Below are 20,115 nucleotides of genomic sequence, written 5' to 3'. Positions count from 1 at the left end.
TCCATAGATGGGATACCAGGAGACAAAAATGCTAGGAAAGTGTTTTGTGCTGTGTGTTTGCGTGAGGGTGCTAAGTGGGTTAGGGTGCTGTGTGTTTGATGGGTGCAGTGGGTGTGTGCCATGTGTGAGTGATGGGTGCTGTGTTTGCGTGAGGGTGCTATGTGTGTGTGAGGATGCTGTGTGTGTGAGGGTGCTGTGAGTGTCAGGGGTGCAGTGTGTGTGTGTGAGAGTGAGGGTGCTGTGAGTGTCAGGGGTGCAGTGTGTGTGTGTGTGTGTAGGTGCTGTGAGTGTCAGGGGTGCAGTGTGTGTGTGTGTGTGAGGGTTCTGTAATTCAGGGGTGCAGTGTGTGTGTGTGTGTGAGGGGATGCAATGAGTGTCGGGTGCAGTGTGTGTGTGTGTGTGTGTGTGTGTGTGGGTGGGTGCTATGAGTGTCAGGGGTGCAGTGTGTGTGTGAGTGAGGGTGCTGCGAGTGTCAGGGGTGCAGTGTGTGTGTGTGTGTGTGTGTGTGTAAGGGTGCTGTGAGTGTCAGGGGTGCAGTGTGTGTGTGTGAGAGTGAGGGTGCTGTGAGTGTCAGGGGTGCAGTGTGTGTGTGTGTGTGTGTGAAGGTGCTGTGAGTGTCAGGGGTGCAGTGTGTGTGTTTGAGGGTGCTGTGAGTGTCAGGGGTGCAGTGTGTGTGTGTGTGTGAGGGTACTGTAATTCAGGGGTGCAGTGTGTGTGTGTGTGAGGGGATGCAATGAGTGTCGGGTGCAGTGTGTGTGTGTGTGTGTGTGTGTGGGTGCTATGAGTGTCAGGGGTGCAGTGTGTGTGTGAGTGAGGGTGCTGCGAGTGTCAGGGGTGCAGTGTGTGTGTGTGTGTGTGTGTGTAAGGGTGCTGTGAGTGTCAGGGGTGCAGTGTGAGTGAGGGTGCTGTGATTGTCAGTGGTGCAGTGTGTGTGTGTGTGTTTGTGTGTGTGTGAGTGAGTGCTGCCTGTGAGTGTTAGGGGTGCAGTGTGTGTGTGTGTGAGAGTGAGGGTGCTGTGATTGTCAGGGGTGTAGTGTGTGTGTGTGTGTGTGGGTGGGTGGGTGCTGCCTGTGAGTGTTAGGGGTGCAGTGTGAGTGAGTAAGTGAGGCTGCTGTGACTTGAGTGATTATATCCCCCCTCCCTTCTTACCTTTAGCTTGGGAGGGGGGAACTTGCTGCTGATGCTGCAATCCCTGGTGGTCCTAGTGGTGAGTGAACTCTAGCCTCTGGGGACCCCGGCGAAGCCGGCGAAGCTGCAAGTTAGAGCTCCTCTGGGTTCCTCTCCTGTCTCCCCCGCCGGCAGCCGCATCACACAGCATGTGGGTCAGTGAGGGAGATCATTGACCTCCCCACTGGCCCGTCGTGGACTACTGCAGGGTCGGCGCTCGGATAATGCCAGCCCTGCATAGACCGGCAGTGGAGATCCTGTGATCTCCCCTGCCAGCCTCGGCCCATGGCCACCGCGGCCCACCGGGCATTTGTCCGGTGTGCTCGATGGCCAGTCCGGGCCTGCTTATCCCTATCCCATGCATGCTTAAACTCCTTTACTTAACATAAACCACTTTAACTGGAAGGCTATTCCATGCATTCACTACCCTCTCTGTAAAGTATTATTTTTTAACCTTTGCCCCTCTAATGTAAGACTATGTCCTCTTGTTGTTTTTCTTCTTTTAAATAGAGTCTCCTCCTTTACTGTGTTGATTCCCTTTATGTATTTAAATGTTTCTGTCATATCCCCCCTGTCTCGTCTTTCCTCCAAGCTATACATGTTAAGATCATTTAACCTTTCCTGGTAAGTTTTATCCTGCAATCCATGAACCAGTTTAGTAGCCCTTCTCTGAACTCTCTCCAAAGTATCAATATCCTTCGGATATACGGTCTCCAGTACTGCGTACAATACTCCTAGTGAGGTCTCACCAGTGTTCTGTACAATGGCATGAGCACTTCCCTCTTTCTACTGTTATGCCTCTCCCTATACAACCAAGCATTCTGCTAGCATTTCCTGCTGCTCTATTACACTGCCTACATTTAAGTCATCTGAAATAATCACCCCTAAATCCCTTTCCTCAGATGTTGAGGTTAGGTCTCTATCAAATATTCTGTACTCTGCAAATCTTTGTATCATGGAGGTAGTTTTTAAAACACAACTTGTTGAACTCTAGACAGACTCACTAACCTACTGGCCGTAGGGGTTTACTTTGCTTGTCTGCCTCAAGTGAATAAGCTTTACATTCTACTTCAGTGATACCTCTCACAAAAATAACTCATCCTTGAGTAAGTATCCGTGTGCCTATTTTGTTTTAGACACCCCTCTCCCGACACTGCCTTTGGTAAATACATACTATGCTAAATCTTTACCATTAACTAGAAGGTGCGGGGTAAAGAGGTCTGTGGATTCAGAGGCACAGTTTTCCTGACCCTGTGCTAGACTGTTGAGGAGTTCCTGGATTCTGCATGCAAGGTCTGGTCTTAACCTTGTGTAAATAGGAGTGTGTGTGACAGACAGAAAGGTAAGATGCAGAGGAAGAAAACCAAAGAACTGTTGTTAGCCAATGAGAGAGGAATTGTATGTCTTTCTTGTCTCCCATTGGCTACACTCAGTGTTCCACTATAGAACACTGGTATGCAGGGACAGACTCTTCATCCATAATGTCCCTTTTTTACTAGGTACTTAACCTGAACATGTGTTATGCATTATACATGTATTGATAACTATCCCATCTGTTTTCCAGCTTGCCCTACACACAGGACGAGAGCCACCTCCTATCTGGAGAGTTCAAAAAGCTTTATTGCAGAAATTCACCCCTGAGATCAAAGACGGACAACGTCAGTTTTGTGCCACCAGCAATGTAAGCAGACATGTTTCAAAGATGAAAAGAGTGCATTTATTTTTATGTACTTATCATGACACCTTAATATTTCTAAAACACGTTTCCGGTTGTGTTGAGTTTTCTATATATTTACTCATAACGTTTGTCATAAAACGTCGTCAGGGAGGTTTCTATTTCAGGACCTAAGGTAAATCATGCAAAAAGAAGATATATATTTTTTTTGTATTGCCAAATTATTATTTATTTTTTGCAAAAATAATGCCTAAACTACTTGTAACTATAAGATTTTTTCCACTCCCAAATGGAAGTGGAGAGAGAGACCTAAATAAAATAACATATATAGCAATGCTATGAGAGAGCCGCAATTAAACCTTTCATAGTTAAAAAGTGGAAGCAGTGGGATTGGCTGAAAGATCAAATCCATTTCCCGGTCTCTGCGGAAGGGATAACCAATGGTGAAGCTAATAATTACAGGTTTAAATGTATTTTTACATATATGATGGTGCACACGGAATATATTTTGTAACATATTTGGCCACATTTGGGGTCAAGCAGAATAACACTAAGCACCATAACCAGGCCCAGACTGATCATCTGGCAAGTGTCTGTGGGTTGCAGTGACCATGGTCCAAAGCCAACTGGGGAGATTAAAGGGATGTCAAAGAACTGTCATTGCTGCCCAAAGTCGGGTGTAAATGTAGAGACTCTTAATGTTAAAGGCCTTTTTCCCTATGAAATTACAGATCAGATGTAGCTTGTTAACAACCAGGAAGTGAAGCAAACACATTTTGGGGGAAAAAAACCGTTGCCATTAAGATACCGTTGCCTGCGCTCTGAACCAAATATTTATTTTGTCTCCCCCTCTGTTTAGTATTTGGGATATTTTGGTGACGCTAAGAACAGGTACCAGCGTCTGTATGTGAAATTCCTTGAGAATATCAACAAAAAAGACTACGTGAGGGTGTGCTCTAAGAAACCATGGCATCGTCCCCTCCAAACCATGAGGTGAGGTGTTGCTTGTTATTTATTTATTTTTATTACCATTTTTTGTATCTCCCCCTACCACCCCTATTCTGTTCTGTTTGATGACAGTACTTAAAATCAAGAGCAGGGTTTTGTTGTATGTATGTGTTGCTTTGACCTCAGTTGAAAATGATCAATTCTCTTACTCCAAACACCATGACCACTTCTGCTTTTAAAAGTGGCCGTGGTGTTGGGACTCTGCATGTGCAGCCTTTTCTACTTAAAAAGCTGCACATACAGAGATATGTACACTTGTGTTCTGTGGACTAGTTACATCCCGGGACCAGAAATCTGTTCCTGGCTACCTAATGTTAATTCTGTGCAAAAAAACAGGTTCGTCATTCTTAGTCCACGAGTAGCATGCTCTTGGATTTATAGTAAAATGCTGGACCACACAGAGTGGTGGTATCATTTTGTTTGTTATTGTTATTTTGGTTTTCTTTACTAAGCTGACACATTGTCATTAAAAAAATTGCATGTATGTAGAAGTTTTATATTTATAATTTTCTAATTTGAGACTTAAAAACCTGTTATTTGTTTTGGAAACAGGAGGCAAAGTCAGACAAAAGCCCCAGGTAGTAAAAGTCCAGTGGTGGTTTCAAAGACTGAAAAATGCGAGAAACTTGAACGTTCTCTGAGGATGGACTCTCTGGGCCGACCTGAAAAGCTTGATGTTGTAGAAAAGAACGAAAAGGTAGAACGAACTGAACGACTTGATAAAACTGGAGATGAGGAGACAGTTGAGAAAACTGAAACTGTGTTGAAACCAGAAGGCTGCAATGCAGAGGAAATCCAAGAACAGCAGGGGGTTGTAACCAACGTATTAAAGGAGCTGCCTCTAGAAGATCTTGAAAAAGTTGAGCCAGTTTCCAAGGTGGAAAAGATTGAGCCAGTTTCCAAGGTAGAAAAGCCAGAGCAAATTCAGAGGAATGAAAAAGTAGAGCCAGTTAGTAGGACAGAAAATAATGAACCATTCATAAAGAAAGAAAAGACAGGACAACCAGTTAAACGAGATAAGGTTGAGCCATTGGTCAAGCCAGAGACGAAGATACCAACTCCAAAACCAGAAAAGACAGAAGCAGTAGTTAAAGCAGAGAAAACTGAACCGATTAATAAGTCATCAAATTTAGAAGTTGCTATAAAGCCTGAAAAGAGTTCTTCTGGAAAGAATCAGAAAGCTGTGGAGACTGAAAAGAGTTCTCCTGGAAAACAAGAAAAGTCAGAACCTGTTCTTAAGCCTGAGAAAGCATCACCTGTTGCAAAGGTGGACAAACCAGACCCACCCATAAAGGCAGAAAAGAGCTCTTCAGGTGGAAGGCGCGAGAAGCCAGAGCCCAATGCAAAGGCAGATAAAGTGGAGGCAATCAAGAAAATGCAAAAGTCTGAGAGCATCCTAAAGTCATCACTGCCGGTGGAAAAGCCAGTAAAGGAAGAGGCAATGGAAATTCAAGAAAAGGATGGATCTTTAGAAAAGACAGATAAGCTAGAGTCACGCAAGAAACAGGAACATGCAGAGACAACAAAAAAAACAGAAAAGCCTGAGTCAGTAGAACAGCCAGAGAAAACTGAGCCTGTAAAAAGATCTGAAAAAGAAGAACACCGAGACAAGGGAGGTCGGACTGATAAAGTGGAAAAACAGTCAAAAGCTGATCGAATGGAAAAGACTCCTAAGGTGGACCGTGCTGAAAAAACGTCAAAAGCAGAACGTACAGAGAAACCAACTAGGACAGATAGGACAGAACGGTCAGCCAGAGTAGAAAAAGCAGAAAAAGCAGAAAAAGCAAGCAGGGTAGAGAAGCCAGAAAAAGCCACTAGGTCAGAGAGATCATCAAAGGCAAACAGGGCAGAAAGACCTACAAAAACAGACAAGTGTGAAAGACCTGAAAAGATAGCCAAGCTAGAACGGATAGAAAGGACAACAAAGGTTGAAAAAGTATCCAAGAATGACAAATTAGAAAAGACAGAGAAAGAAAAAACACCAAGAGCAGAGAAAATGGAACGACATGTCAGGGTGGAAAAAGCGGAGAAGGTGGAAACACCACAAAAGGTTGCGCTTAAACCTAAGCAGAAACAGACGAAGGTGAAGGCCGAGCCACCACCCAAAAAGAGGAAAATATGGTTAAAAGAAGTGGCGTCGTCCTCGGATTCAGACTCTTCCCCAGACCAGCAGAGTGAAGAAGGTAAGAAAGAGCCACTTATTGAATGGCACAGTTGTACTTTATCCATAAGCCAGAAATGAAGGCTGACCACTAATAATAAGATTTCATTATTTTTTAGGTTTTGATTCCAAGAGGAATGGGGTACTGCCCCCTGATTTGAAAACAATGTCTTTACTTGGCTCCCTCTTCAGCCAACTTGATAATGTGGAATTTACGCTTCCACTTTATCAATATCAAATTGTCCAGCTTGGATGGTAGTGATAGATAGAAAGTGCTTGGGGCAACTACTAGTTATATAGGCGTATGTTGTGTAAAACCCTTACATTTGGGTCCAGTAGCGTGTTTTATTTAGGGTGCATAATTTTTACCTGCAAACATGTTTTTTTGAGTACTTGTTCTGTTGATAGTTTTATTTAAAAAACATTTTTATTGGTATTTATTTTTGGAGAAGCTATGGCCCAGCACTGCAGCCTGACACGATTAAGTAAGGTTTTCTTTAAATTAGTTTTTAATCTAGCTGACAGATAACGAGAGAATGTTTGTGTATTTGTCCTTACAATCTCTTTTCCAACAGGGATGATGGGTAACAGTGTTTTTGTAGAAATCTGTACATGACAGGTGCCCTTTAACATGCTCAGTTTGCGGATTTAGAATAAATACTCTTATAGTGAAAACCTAAAATGTTCGTTTTATTTATGAGACAGTGGGGATACATTCATTGTCATCTAAAATAAAGATTTGTCCATTTATTGTAATTGGTTTTCCCCTGTTTTTTCTTTTTCTTTAGTAATGCAATTTTATTGAAATGCACATTTTTAATAAACAGCAACATTTAACTAAAGAACTCTTGTGCTAAGTAACATTGCATCACTTCTGTTACCGGACATACTGTCATGCAGCTCAGACGAAGTTGTGGCTGATTTTTATTTCAGCACTATACACTTTTCTTGTTCTACAAAACAGAATGTAGACATCATAGGTGTGGTGGTATGAGGGGTATATGGCAAAACTAGTAATCTCATTGAATTGGTTATAGTGTCTGAAGTTCTTTGGCACTGTCCCTCCATTCAGTGTTAAACCATTTTACGAGCAGTTTAACATAAAAATAGGGTTCCTGGCCACATATAGCCTGGCCCCTACTGGATGTAAGGCTAAGGCAGAGAGTACACACTTCCACCTAGCCATACCAATTCATACCTGAAATGGGTGCTCTAATAGGCTGCAAGAAATCAGCTGATAGCCCACCATTGCTTCAGTGAGAGGAAGCAATTACAGTGCATACCATTTCACTTTAAAGGAAAATACAGCTATGCAGCCGGAACTATGATGTATTCAGTATAAATGTCAAACCTATTCTTACTGTGTTTGTGGCATCTTTTCCAGAACGAGTGCCAGTGGGCCGTGTATTGAACACGAGGGCCATGAAGGAGATGTTTCGGAGTTACATTGAGATGCTGGTTAGCACAGCTCTGGACCCAGACATGATACAGGCGTTGGAAGACACCAGCGGTATGTATTATATCAGTGAAATAGTGGCAGGCTCTATGTATAAATCCTAAATTTAGGTGCCAGTGCTAAATGGTATGGTCCCTGTTCACCTGGACCCCAGCAGAAAAAATACCAAATACAGATCTTTAGCTGTATGTTCAGGTGGTTTATTAAGCCATAAAAGCCTTTCGGTTTGTATTCAGATCATCATATCCTTCTGTTCTATTGGGAAAATACGCGCTGATATTAATCTGAGAACATTGGAAAGAGGTAGCTTCATTTTAGCTGATGATCTACCTTGAAAGCTGGTGTTTTGAGAGACACTCCCTGATATGTCTGCTTAAAATTGTGGTTTCAAAATTCAGACCCAACCCAGTTAAAGAAGTTCATCAGCGACGTGTATCAGTGAATCTGAAGTGAATTTAAAATTTTTGGTCAGAAATTAGAGCACCTTCTCTTTTCATTTTTAACATCTCTAAATGAACATCTTCTGTCAGTCCCTACATTGGCTTCCTATAAAATATAGAGCTCAATTTAAAATTCTGGTTCTTGCTTTGAAATCTCTACATAATGCTGCTCCCACCTATCTATCCTCCCTTATACACAAGTATGTCCCGTCTAGGCCATTACGATCTGCTGAAGACTTACGTCTATCTTCTGTCCGTACTCCCACCTCTGATGCTCGCCTTCAAGATTTATCGAGGGCTGCACCATTCCTGTGGAACTCGCTTCCCTCCTCTGTTAGATGTTCACCCAGTCTCCACTCCTTCAAAAAATCGTTAAAAACCCACTTCTTCATAAAAGCGTATCAATTAAACTGTTAAGAGTTCCCGACTGATTCCTCTTCTGCAACTGTCACTAGTCTAATACTATCCTTACCTTTTTGTGTCATTTTACCCCACTCCCTCTAGCATGTAAGCTCATTGAGCAAGGCCCTCAACCCCTCTGTTCCTGTTTGTCCAACTTGTCTAGTTACAACATGTCTGTTCGTCCACCCATTGTAAAGCGCTGCGGAATTTGATGGCGCTATATAAATATAATAATAATAATAATAATGAAACTAAGAGCACTGACCACATCACTGGTAATATTATTGGCATGCTATGTTTTCACTTTCACCGCCACTGTAGAGCCAAACAACAACGCAGAACAAAACAAATAAACAGCAAAACAGAGCTGGCATTGATCACGTTTTATACAGCTGCTTATCTGTCTGTTTTTAATACTTGTCTTTGTTCAAATCCTCTGTTATTCTTACTGTTGTCATATGTTTACCCATGTTCTCTTTAATATAAGTTTATACCATCTTCACGACATGTTCATATACCATCACCGGTTACCGGTACGACGGCAAAGTTATTTTCCAATTATCTATGATCTTACTATACATTCAGTAAGTTTTTTTGTAATTTGATCTTTAAATATGATCATAATATATATTTACTTAATACGAAATAGGACTTACACTCACCAAATATTGTACATTATAATTGTTGTTGCACGGCATACTTCAATTTACTAAACAGGCAACTAGTCCATAGCCAATATCTGGTTGATCGCATCAACCAATGGACTATTACCAGGAAAGTCCTGTCCTGATTTGTTCTCACTAGTTTGAATTGAACCAATGAGCACGATCCCCTTCCCTTTTTAAACCGGAGACTCAAAATGGTCCGGTTGCCCTCTGATGAGCTGGAGAGGCAAAACACGCGTTTGGGGTACTGTTGGATACACTGTCCAGTTACTGTACTGAGTGACTTCTACCACGTCTCCATAGTAGGACTGAGTTGGCATCTAGCACTCATCTCCTACTCTGCGTTATCAGACATCTATCTTGTAGAACCTAATGGGGAGGGTTTGTGTTGCGGTTGCCGGCTCGTCGCGTGGCAAAGCTGTGCCCGACCGGCACAGTCTAGCCGACGGCACAAGCTTACCTGCTCACTGGCGAGCCGACAGCCGCTTCTCCGCATCCTCCGACCGTCGCGCCCGGATCCAAAATGGCGCTGACCGCGTGGTCGCGCCTAAACTCAGCTCTGCCCCCGAAGTTTATACGGACGTGCGCGTGACGTCACAATGTGACGACCAATCAGACCTTTGAGAGGGATATTTAAATCCCTAGCTCACTCCAGTACCTTGCCCTGTCGTGGTTTCCTGTTCCTTGTTTCCTGAGAGTGCTTTATATTTGTGAATCTGATTTCCTGGTATCCTGATCTTGGCTTTTCCCTGGTTATTCTGAATTCTGGTTTCCCTGACTTGGCTTGTGTAAACGGTATTGTGTATTTTCTGGCTTCCTTGACCTCGGCTTTCCCTTTGACCATTCTCTGTCTCTAGCGTATTAGTCCGGCCATTCTATGGTCCGGTTTACGTTCTGTCCTTTTATTTTCCTTTTCTTGTCTATGTATATGTTTACATAGTTTATGCGTGCTGGACCACACTAGTAGTCGTGACAGTTTGTTACTAAGTAGAGCAGAGTAGGCTTTGGCTGAGGGGTGCCTACGAAGGCACAGCGTTACAGACAGACCATTAGCTTTCGGCTATTTCCCCTATGTAATATATTAGTCTATTAGTGCACTATTTTATTTTAAATTCTTTATTTTTTCTTCTGTTAGATATGTACATATTGTAGAACACCTTTTGATGTGTAGGGTGGGGGTATCGTATACTTACATATATATTTTATCTACATTTGCATTAAAAGTTAAGTTTTATTTTTATACAAGCCAATTTCTAGTTCCATTCAATAGGGACACCAGTTACGCATTATCCCTTCCCTCCTGTCTTTGTCTTCTTTGTTGTGTAGAATTGTTGGTCACAACAAACAGATTGGAACAAATTATCTAGGTTTTTCAAATCTTTGTTTTGTCCTAAAATGTTACATTTGATTTCAATTTAATGTTTGCATGTAAGTATAACTGACAAATATGCCAATTGCAGTGAACGTGCATGCATCTGCCAACCCTGACCCAAAAAATTGTGGAATATGGAAACGTTTAAACCGTAATCATCTTTTATTAGCATTTGAAATAAAAAAATGCAAACATTTTGTATTATTCTGTGATGCATACATATAAATAACTACCACTATTTGGGGTATATCCTGACTCATTGGGATCATCTTTAAGTCATCTTTGGTCAGATGCACCACTTACCTGACCAAAGAACAAGCAGGTAATCGAGAGCTAGTGTGTATTCATGAATCCTAACATCATGCACATATGCCAGGCTTCTCCAAAATGTATTTTAAACATGTTTTACCTGGCCTTTACTTGCGTGGCCTTTGGTTGAATATGGTGCTTCTGACCAAATGATGACTTATAGATGGCTGCTCCCATGGTGCACGGTAATTCACAAATAGGACATATTAAATGTATATTTTATTTTCAGTAGCAACAAAATATAATGACAGTTTTTCTTAATACAAGTACTCTTGTCATGAGAGCCATTCGATTTGACAGGTTGAAGGTGCCATTCTATGTTTTACTGTCTCTGCTTACAATGAAATGTATCCAGTTGTCCAAAGTCCGCGCACTTCTGCAGAAGTGAACTCGTTACAGTGTGACCCCACTGAGTTGTGATCCATTCTAATGTATCGAACACAGTCTGAAGGACAACGTCTAATTAACATTGTATTGTGTTTACCTTTCTTTCACTTCCCTGTGAGAGCAGACGAACTTTACCTTCCGCCCATGAGAAAAATCGATGCCATGGTAAATGAGCACAAGAAGAAAGTGCTTAAAAAGATCTCTCTGAGTTCATCCATACAGGTAGGAATCCAATCAAGATCCCTCCCTAGTCTGCTTGTAACGTTTGTCCCTGCAGATTTATTTTTAAAGTTTTTTAAAGGAATTCTGTTTCAGCTTTGACGGCAGAAGAGGTAAGACATGTACACACTTTTGCTGCTTTCCTTTGGACATCATAAAAAAAATGAAAGGCTTTGGTTAGTGTTAATGCTAGAGATAGTATTAAAGCTGTGGTCAGTGTCATGGATCCTTTAATGTTGAGGCAGCACAATCTGCCTGAGAATACTGAGAGTTATAGTCCCAGGTGGCAGCTACGACCTTTAAGTTTGCTCAAGTGAAGGCTGATAATGAGCAGCTGTGTTCTGCGAGAACTGCTCTCACTAATCTCAGACAGACTCGCATATGTGTGTGCCTTATACCATTGCATTTCCCCATTCAAATTGAGTTTTCAGCCCTTACTGCATGGTGGGTGATGTAAAGTGAGGAGCCCAGAATAACATACCTGGACATGCACTCCCTTGCCTGCCTGAGCATGGTGTGAGTTACATTCCTGGACATTAATTCAGCTCCATCTGCCGCAGATAGAGATGGTACGATTCTCTCTCTCCAGCTCCTCTTCCAGCATATCAGGATTGGAATAGAAGCTGAATTAAGGAGAGCACAGCATGTAAATCTACTGATAAGTAGTGTAATTCCCATCGATCTCAGACAGGCTGGGACTTGCATGTCCCAGTGCTGCCCAAATGTCAAAGAAACCCTAGTGCTAAATTTACAAAGTCATGTAAAATTGGGGTGCTGGAGAAATCTGGTTAATTATGATGTCTCCAGAATCCATTATTGGTATTATTTTCCCATATACACCCTACACTGTTATGAATCCTACATCTGTCTGTCTGTATTTCTAATTATGTTAATTGTATTCTTAATGAAGTAACAGGTGAATTTAGAGGCTACATTACAGTACAGGGAAGAATGTCGCCACCTAGAGGATCATAAAAAACAGAGCATAAACACAACAGTCTTAATATATTTTTAAAAGGCTTGGCACTTGTGAGAAATGGTTACCTGAACCTCTTTGCTTAGATATTGTGCTAAGTTGTATTTTGTGGGTTTTTATTATTGATTTAACTAATGGGACAAGGGCACCCCATTTATAAATTGTCTTGGTGGTGGCAACGTTAAAATAGTAATAGTTTTATTATTATGTTTAAGTGTGGGTGGTGTTAAAAGGGGGATTTTGTCATTATTTCCAGTCTAGTGCAGGCAATTAGTGAACTTTAACCCTTTCACCACCACAACTAAGTCACGCACACTCTTGAAGTAGGGTGCGTTCGTGACAAACCTCTCTCATACAATACTTGAGGAGAGCACTCAGCTCATCAGTTCCCCTGGACCTTCACCAACATCAGTTGCACTACAGGTGGCATTTCGCCTTCCCTCTTTCAGCACAGAGGGGGAATACAGAGGCAACCATAAGGACCCCGATGGACGTAAGTGATGGCTGCAACAAGACTGCTTATGTCGTTACCCCTCAATACCCTAACCGTACACCACTGTAAATCTCAGAATCGAAAAAACTACAATTCATAAAGAACATAACCTTATAATATTACTAGACAACCGTAAACGATATAAGGTGCATAACCTAGACCGGAAGTCTGTGTGTTTTCCCTTTTGTTGCACTACTTCCTGGCTCCATCCTTCCCCTTCCATCTACCCTGCACCTCCTATGACTTTTTCAGTACAAGAACTTACAAGGCTCTGCAACTACAACCATAACTGCACTACCGGTGGTTGACATTGGAACATCAATCCAAACCCCACAAGTGATCTAATTCCGCTCCCTTCAGCTCTTACATTTCCTAACACACCTACCTGACCTGCCGACATCCATACGTCCTCAAACCCACTTTGAATGCCTGTGCACACAGACGACATCCTTCTTCCCTCAACCCCCCTCCACATCATCTCACTTCTTTATGCTAACCTGATCTCCCCTCCAAAACATGCACCTCTGTTCTACACTAAATATTGGGAAAGGAACCTGAAGCATTCCTTTTCCCCGGAAGAATGGTACGAGCTATTTACACTGACACACAAATCATCTATCAACACTAGATTCCAAGAATCCGGATACAAGATGCTCACACATTGGTACAGTAAGATAGTCCTGTACTCAACTGATCAAGATCCTGAATGTTGGAGATGTGTGAGAGAACTCGGAACATTGTTTCACATGTGGTGGAAATGCCCTCAGATCTGTCTTTTCTGGCAACAAGTACACACCATCATCTCAGACATTGTAGATGAGTCCATATCACTTTCACCAGAGCTGTATCTATTACATTACTCCCAAATGCTAATCAGAAATTACCATAAAACTGTACTCCCATACCTAGTCAATGCAGCTCATATTCTTATCCCGGGCTCTGGAGACAGAGTACCATGCGTGCGATTGACAATTGGATTACTAGAGTGGAGTTAATCTGCTCAATAGAAGAGCTGCGTGTGAGAGCAACCTACAGAAATACAACACTGTTTGGTTCCACTGGACACACTGGCTGTCCTCAAAGGTGGGCCACGCATAAGGAAAATCGCACTCACACTCCATGAATTCAAGCGGGCCTGACTATGGTAACCACTCCCCTCTATCATCCAACATCCTTCCTACCCACATCCTACTCCTACTAGCCACCAAAACTAGAGTTTTCTCTTATGTTGTACTTGAATACAAATCCTGGTATAGTTTATACTCCTATTTTCTATTTTTATGATGTACAATTTCATAATTAATCTTTTCTTAAATGTTTTATTCCCAGGTAATAATATTTCTCCGGTTTCTCCTGACCTTTTCTTCTTTATTAGCCACACATTTCTTCTCTGTTTAAAATCATAACAAACATCTCCCTCTTGTGCTTGATGTATTATATTGGGCTTGTCCAAAAGACAGTTCCCCCGAGTCAGTTGATAAATATCCTAATATTGTTTTTAATTTTTTTAATCTAAGCTGTCATGTCATATCATAGGCAACAGAAAGCACTCACTAAACTTGTGAGTGTGCCAAGTATTTTTAAAACTAAAATTTTCATAGCAACAAAGTTTCAAGACACATAAAAGTAAAACCAAGAAAATTAAAATATGTAATTTCTTTATATATAATTTTTTTCCATTTGGTTTGTACTTTGTGATTAACCCCCTGAAATCCGCTGTAGTTGAACCTAATGTTACATTGTACTTTAAATATGTCAAATAAATTTGTTTTCATACTTTTTTTTCCCCCTTACGCTTTCCCCCAGGAGGCACTTCATACGTTCCCACAACTTCACAGTGATCAAGGAGACTCTATCTCCAGGATGAAACCTGGAGGGGAGCCTTACAACCGAAAAACACTTAACAAGTTAAAAAAGAATGTAGCAAAACCACAGGTAATGCTCTTTACTTTCACCTAAGGCTAGTTCCTCTGTAAATTGTCTGAAATGTAACAAATGTTGTAATTTATCCCAAAACAAGGGTACGTTTTAACTGTGAAAACCATTATGGTTATTTTGGGAGGGTCCTTGGATAGTTTTACAGAATTTGAGACCCTGACTGCCATCTATGCCTTCCCCTTCCATCAAACCATCGGTTATTGACTTAACATGTTGGGAAACCTTTCGTCTTAATGTCTTGACCACCACCAACTCTCTGCTCACTGTGCCAGAAATATCTGTGGCCTTGATTTAATATTTTTAGATACGGTTTTAAAATGATTTAATATTTTGAAAATTATTTTACTATTTTGATATTGTATTGTACAAGCCTAGTCTCTTCCCTCTGTAGTTAGTTGCCCATCCCCCTATAGTTAATAGCCTATCTTCCTCCTTTCCCTCCATAGTTAGTACCCAATCCCCCATAGAATTAACACTCACTTCCTCTCTCCCATAGATAGTACTACATTCTCCTCCTAGACCTCGATTTTTCTCCTCACCCCCATTCTCCCCCCCATAGATAGTATACCATCTCCTCCCCAGTCCACCTCCCCATAGATAGCACCCAAGTCCCATTCCCCCATAGAGAGTACCCCAACCCCTCCCCCATAGATTGTACCCCAATCCATCTCACTATAGTACACCAATCCCTCAACTCATAGTTAGTACCCCAACCCCCCAACGTAGATAGCACCCTAATCCCCATCCTCATGGATTGTACCCCAACCCCCTATCATAATTAGTACCCCAACCCCCCTATCATAGTAGGTACCCCAACCCCCCTCCTCATAGATAGAACCCCAATTCCCCTCCTCATAGATAGTATCCCAATCCATCTCACCATAGTACCCCAATCCCCTATCATAGATAGCACCCTAATCCCCCTCCTCATAGATAGTACCCCAATCCCCTACTAATAGTCAGTACCCCACTCTTCTCTAAACTCATTCCTTTAGAGAGGTACAGATTATTCTGATTTCCCCCACTCCAGCCCTGTCCCAGCCATTGATAATGAGGACCTCCCCTGTACCTGATGTAGAGCCTCATGAACTTGGTGTGCTGCCTGTACTGCTTATCATGGCGGCATCACGGCTTGTGCTGCCCTTTCACTCATGACGTCACTTCACCCGGAACAAGCCGCTCTGATCAGTACATGGGTGCAAGTCCGTGCAGTTGCGTTCTATCCCCCGACAGAGGCTCTGCTCATAGCGCTTCTGTCGGCTTTATTACAGGCAAGGGCCAGCGGCCGCCAGCACGGGTGCCCCAGCGGCCGCCAGCAGACCCAGATGTCTGCCCAGCCCCAGGTGCCGACGGCCCACCGGGAAATTTCCCGGTATCCCGGTGAGCCAGTCCGGCCCTGGGCAAGACCCATTTTGCACTGGGGATCTGCGAGCTGTGACGGCCGCTCTCGGTGCACTGTGTGCCTGCACAGCTCGCCTCACACAACCCTAAGGCTGGCATTTATTTAATATACTCGTTAACCAAATCCTTCTCCATGCTGCCTCCACTGATAAGAGTATTGCTTATCGTTTCTTGTGTATCTCTTAGATCCCCCCTCAACAAACTGTGTAAATGGTGAACTGTAGACTGTGTGGTTGGATTTTGAACCTTGTTAAAATTGCTAGTAAAGTTTGAATTGTTCAAAAAAATATTGAGTCCATGTTAACTTCAAGGACCTTTTGTATAAACGCTTTTATTGCTGGAAAAAAAAAAGATAGCATTATCCAAATGGCAACAAAATGCTGAAACACAGAATCCTTTTTAGATAAGAGTCAAAATAAAAACAAACATAGAAGAACATAGAAAGAGCAGTCTGGGTTGCCAAACTCTTTGAAAAGCATTTCATGAATGCCTGTTAAGTGGAATTGTCACTTGTCTAGGTTTTGTGTGTACAAATAGGTAAGTACAAGTTATGTATGGAATGTGTGTGGTTTTTTTGTTTTTTTTTATTCTTTCTTTTCTGTTGTGCATGGTATAACAGTAGGCTTGTTCAGCCACAATAGCAGTCACAAGCGGTATAATAACAGACATATTAAACATAACGTGGCAGATAGGCAGCACATTTTTGTTTTTGTGGAGAGGAGATATAGACAGTGGGTAGACAGTGATAGAGTGTAAGCTTTTCTGACTGTCTGTGATAGTTGTGCAAGATAACGTTTTATATTATATTACGTGCTAGACAAGTTCATCTACAGTGCTTCATCGACGTGTGTGCAAGCTGAGACATAGTGTGTTGCATGCAGGATCATATCTTAGTGTGGTTTAATGCTAGTGTTCAAACGTACTTACAGGTCGTTGCGCAAAAATTAAACAGCTTTAAACCAAAGAAAGTCGCCCTAAGTGTGCTTAGGTACAGTTGCTTAATCGTGCTAAGTTTACATGTACTAAAATAGGTGAAAAGCGTGGTACAGGGAGATTGTCAGACATCTTAAGAGTGGTCGTAAGGTTAAATATACATGCTTAAGTGACCGAGGGGGGGTGAGGGGGTTAATACCGCCAATTCTTAATCACCATTTGTGATACAGCATACCATAACCAAAAATAATACAATTATAACGGTGATCATTGCCTGCCCATGAGGTACCCACTAGGGGTCTGTTGGCTTATGGCCTCTCAGGGTTCCACACGGTCCTTACTGTAGATTAAGCTGGTGCCGGGAGATTAATTGCACTATGGGCTCAGACAGTAAGGGTTTAACTACTATTACATGTGTAAAGCAGTGCATCTCGTGGTTCCATATACTGCGCAACATGGAGCTCACGATTACTGTAGGTAAGTCCTGGTTATTCATCCGATGCCCGAAACGTGGAGGGCATTGCTGGCACGGTGGCCTTTATGCAGGTCTCCGGTGATGTCTCTCTGCCAGACCTCTCTCTCGCTGGACCTCCATGGGCCAGGTGCTGTGGCGCGGCTGCGGAGTGTTGCGGGCTCCTGGGGTCCCCTTGCGTGCCATAGTCTTTTGGGTTGCTTAGTGACCGTTGGGCCGGTCTGGGTGCCTGGAGGAGGTACCTTCTGGGTGGGCCGGTGTTTTACGGTATGGAGGCTGTTCGTAGAATTAGGTTCGTGGCGGCGAGGTTTAGGTCTCTGCCGGATCACCTGTAGTCTCCTCCCCACGATTCGGGCTGCTTCATGGCTCCATCCAGGGGCGACTGCATGCCGTGCTGTTACTTGTGTGAGCTTTGCAGGCGGCTTCGCCTCGGAAGTGCTCCTACGGAGGGGGAGATTAAAGCCCAGACATCCTGAAGTAGGCCGTCAATCCTCTCCGCTAGTGGGGGCAGTATGGTGCTGGGCCATGTTTTTCTCCGTTTGTTCAGCTGTGCAGTTGGGGCCTGGTCGGCTCCCTGGTGCTGGGTCATCGCTTGTGTTTTCCGGGATATTCCCCACCGGCATGGGCGTGGGAGGTAAGGTCCTCCGGGAAGACCTTGATCCGAGAAGGCTATCGAGGGATCGTCCGCCTCCCTCGCGTTGCCTGCTCAGGCCCTCCATTGGCCTTGGGTCTATCCCCGGTAAGATACTGTTGCTGGCAGTTGGGACTTCTGAATTGTGTTGCCGCTTTAGTGAACCCCTTGAGCTGGGACTGCTTTGCAAGCAAATTTGATGGCTTGTTCTCGCTCATTTCAGTTTCTTTTAAATTTTTGCCTCGGAGCCCATGTTGTATGCGACTGCTCGGCATGGCTGCCAGGCTCCGCCCCTTTTTTTAACATTTAAAAATATATATATTTATTAAAAATGTATTTATCCGGTATACCTGGCTGTCCTGGCACCACCAGGGCATAAAATGTAAATTTATTTAACTTCCAATGTCCCACGGACTCATGTAAGAATAATGTCACCCACACCTGGAAGTATCACAGAGATATGTTTACCATCTCTGTACTTCTCGCTACAGTAAATTCTTCACATGTCCGTGTCCTTGTTTTCTTTAACCCCTTAAGGACACATGACATGTCTGACATGTCATGATTCCCTTTTATTCCAGAAGTTTGGTCCTTAAGGGGTTAATAAGGTGCTCTATTATTGAACTGATGGAATATTTGGCTGTTTCCCTATAGAGGCTACTGGTACTGGAGAAAGTGAATTTATTTTACATTCCACAAATCTTTTCACAGCTTGTCAAACAGCAGAAAATCTCTTCACAGACTTTTTTTTTTTCAAGACTTTACATTTTCTTACAATTCACTTCACATTTCATGGTGAACTTTCAAACTTAAAAAGTTATGACACCAGCGAAAACAGTGTTGTTTTGGGTACAGGCACGGAGTAAGGCAGGAGAGTGAGAAGAATATAATCTACTGGTCTCATTTCATGCCAAATCAGCTGTTACATGGACATACTAATCAACGAAATGTACAACAGTAGGACTGCCTGACATATATCAAAGTATTTAAAGAACTCGTAACTTGTGCGTGGTGGAAATGTCCACTGGTCCAGTGCCCATGTCCAAAAATGTCCCCGTATGTGCTTATGGGCTTGAATATATATTGGCTGGCAGAGATTTATGGGATGTGTAGTCAGATAGCTGGTGGTTGAGTCAAGACTGGACACCTTCCTTTTATACAGTGACGAATACGTCTCTCGTTATTTTCCCAAAAACTGATTCTTGGTCCACAGTGATTTCAACAGTCAACAAATATGACAAGTAGATAGACCTTCCTCTAACAAGGTCAAGGCTAGGAGGGAAATAGGTGGAAGTACAAACCTTTCATGCTGGGGTTTAACCTTTCACCAAGATTTCACAGTGGCTCGAGGTACAACCCAGCAAGTACCTCTGTGCACATATTTCTAGAGGTGTCAAGATGTACCATTACTATGGTATTCTCACAATGTTTCTTTGCTTTCTAGGAATTCAAAGTGGATGGAGAAAAGTCTCATTTTTACACTCTGTACCATTCCTTGCATCACTACAAGTATCACATATTTTTACGCTGCAAGCAAGAGGTGAGTAGGGTCAGCATATCCTCCAGGTACAGGCCTGGATTTATACGTAAACTCATTTGAGGTGGGCCATTGACCCCTCTTACCTGGTCTTTAACACGGGGATGGTAAAAAAAAAATATGCACCAGCAGGGTCCAAGCTTGCCCTCTGTGAGGTTTTTCCATTCTAAAAAGTATAGTATTTTAGTTAAACTCCTCTTTTGCATTAATTGCTTGCCTTAGTTCTCCAAATGTTTGTGGACTTCAATTCCCATGATGCAATGGTTTTTTTTATCCATTCTATTGTTTGTGTGAAATAAGAGAATGTCTAAAATGTGGCCTTGTAGATATCTCATTAGTAACAATGGACTTGGATCTAATTTGTTGACAACACCATAGATGTTTAGATGATGCCACAATTCCAAATGATTTTAATTTTACATGATTGTAACATATGACTATAAAAGAAAGCCGCACGCCTTCTCTGTTTTTCA

General features: G+C 42.5%; 1 protein-coding gene across 2 annotated transcripts in view; it reads left to right on the top strand.

Moving 5' to 3' along the window:
• Window positions 1-20,115, top strand: part of PRR12 (proline rich 12) — a 104,609-nt gene that overhangs the window by 84,091 nt on the left and 403 nt on the right. For both annotated transcript variants that reach the window (XM_063435775.1, XM_063435774.1), the window contains 7 exons: window positions 2,732-2,848; window positions 3,702-3,835; window positions 4,403-6,033; window positions 7,396-7,521; window positions 11,167-11,264; window positions 14,537-14,665; window positions 19,550-19,645. In XM_063435775.1, coding sequence (XP_063291845.1) covers window positions 2,732-2,848; window positions 3,702-3,835; window positions 4,403-6,033; window positions 7,396-7,521; window positions 11,167-11,264; window positions 14,537-14,665; window positions 19,550-19,645 — 2,331 coding nt within the window. The remainder of the gene's footprint in view (window positions 1-2,731; window positions 2,849-3,701; window positions 3,836-4,402; window positions 6,034-7,395; window positions 7,522-11,166; window positions 11,265-14,536; window positions 14,666-19,549; window positions 19,646-20,115) is intronic.

The sequence above is a fragment of the Pelobates fuscus genome, chromosome 11 (genome assembly GCF_036172605.1).
Source record: "Pelobates fuscus isolate aPelFus1 chromosome 11, aPelFus1.pri, whole genome shotgun sequence".
Taxonomy (NCBI): domain Eukaryota; kingdom Metazoa; phylum Chordata; class Amphibia; order Anura; family Pelobatidae; genus Pelobates; species Pelobates fuscus.
The sequence above is the reverse complement of the archived record's forward strand: the minus strand, read 5'-3'. Positions and strand labels throughout refer to the sequence as shown.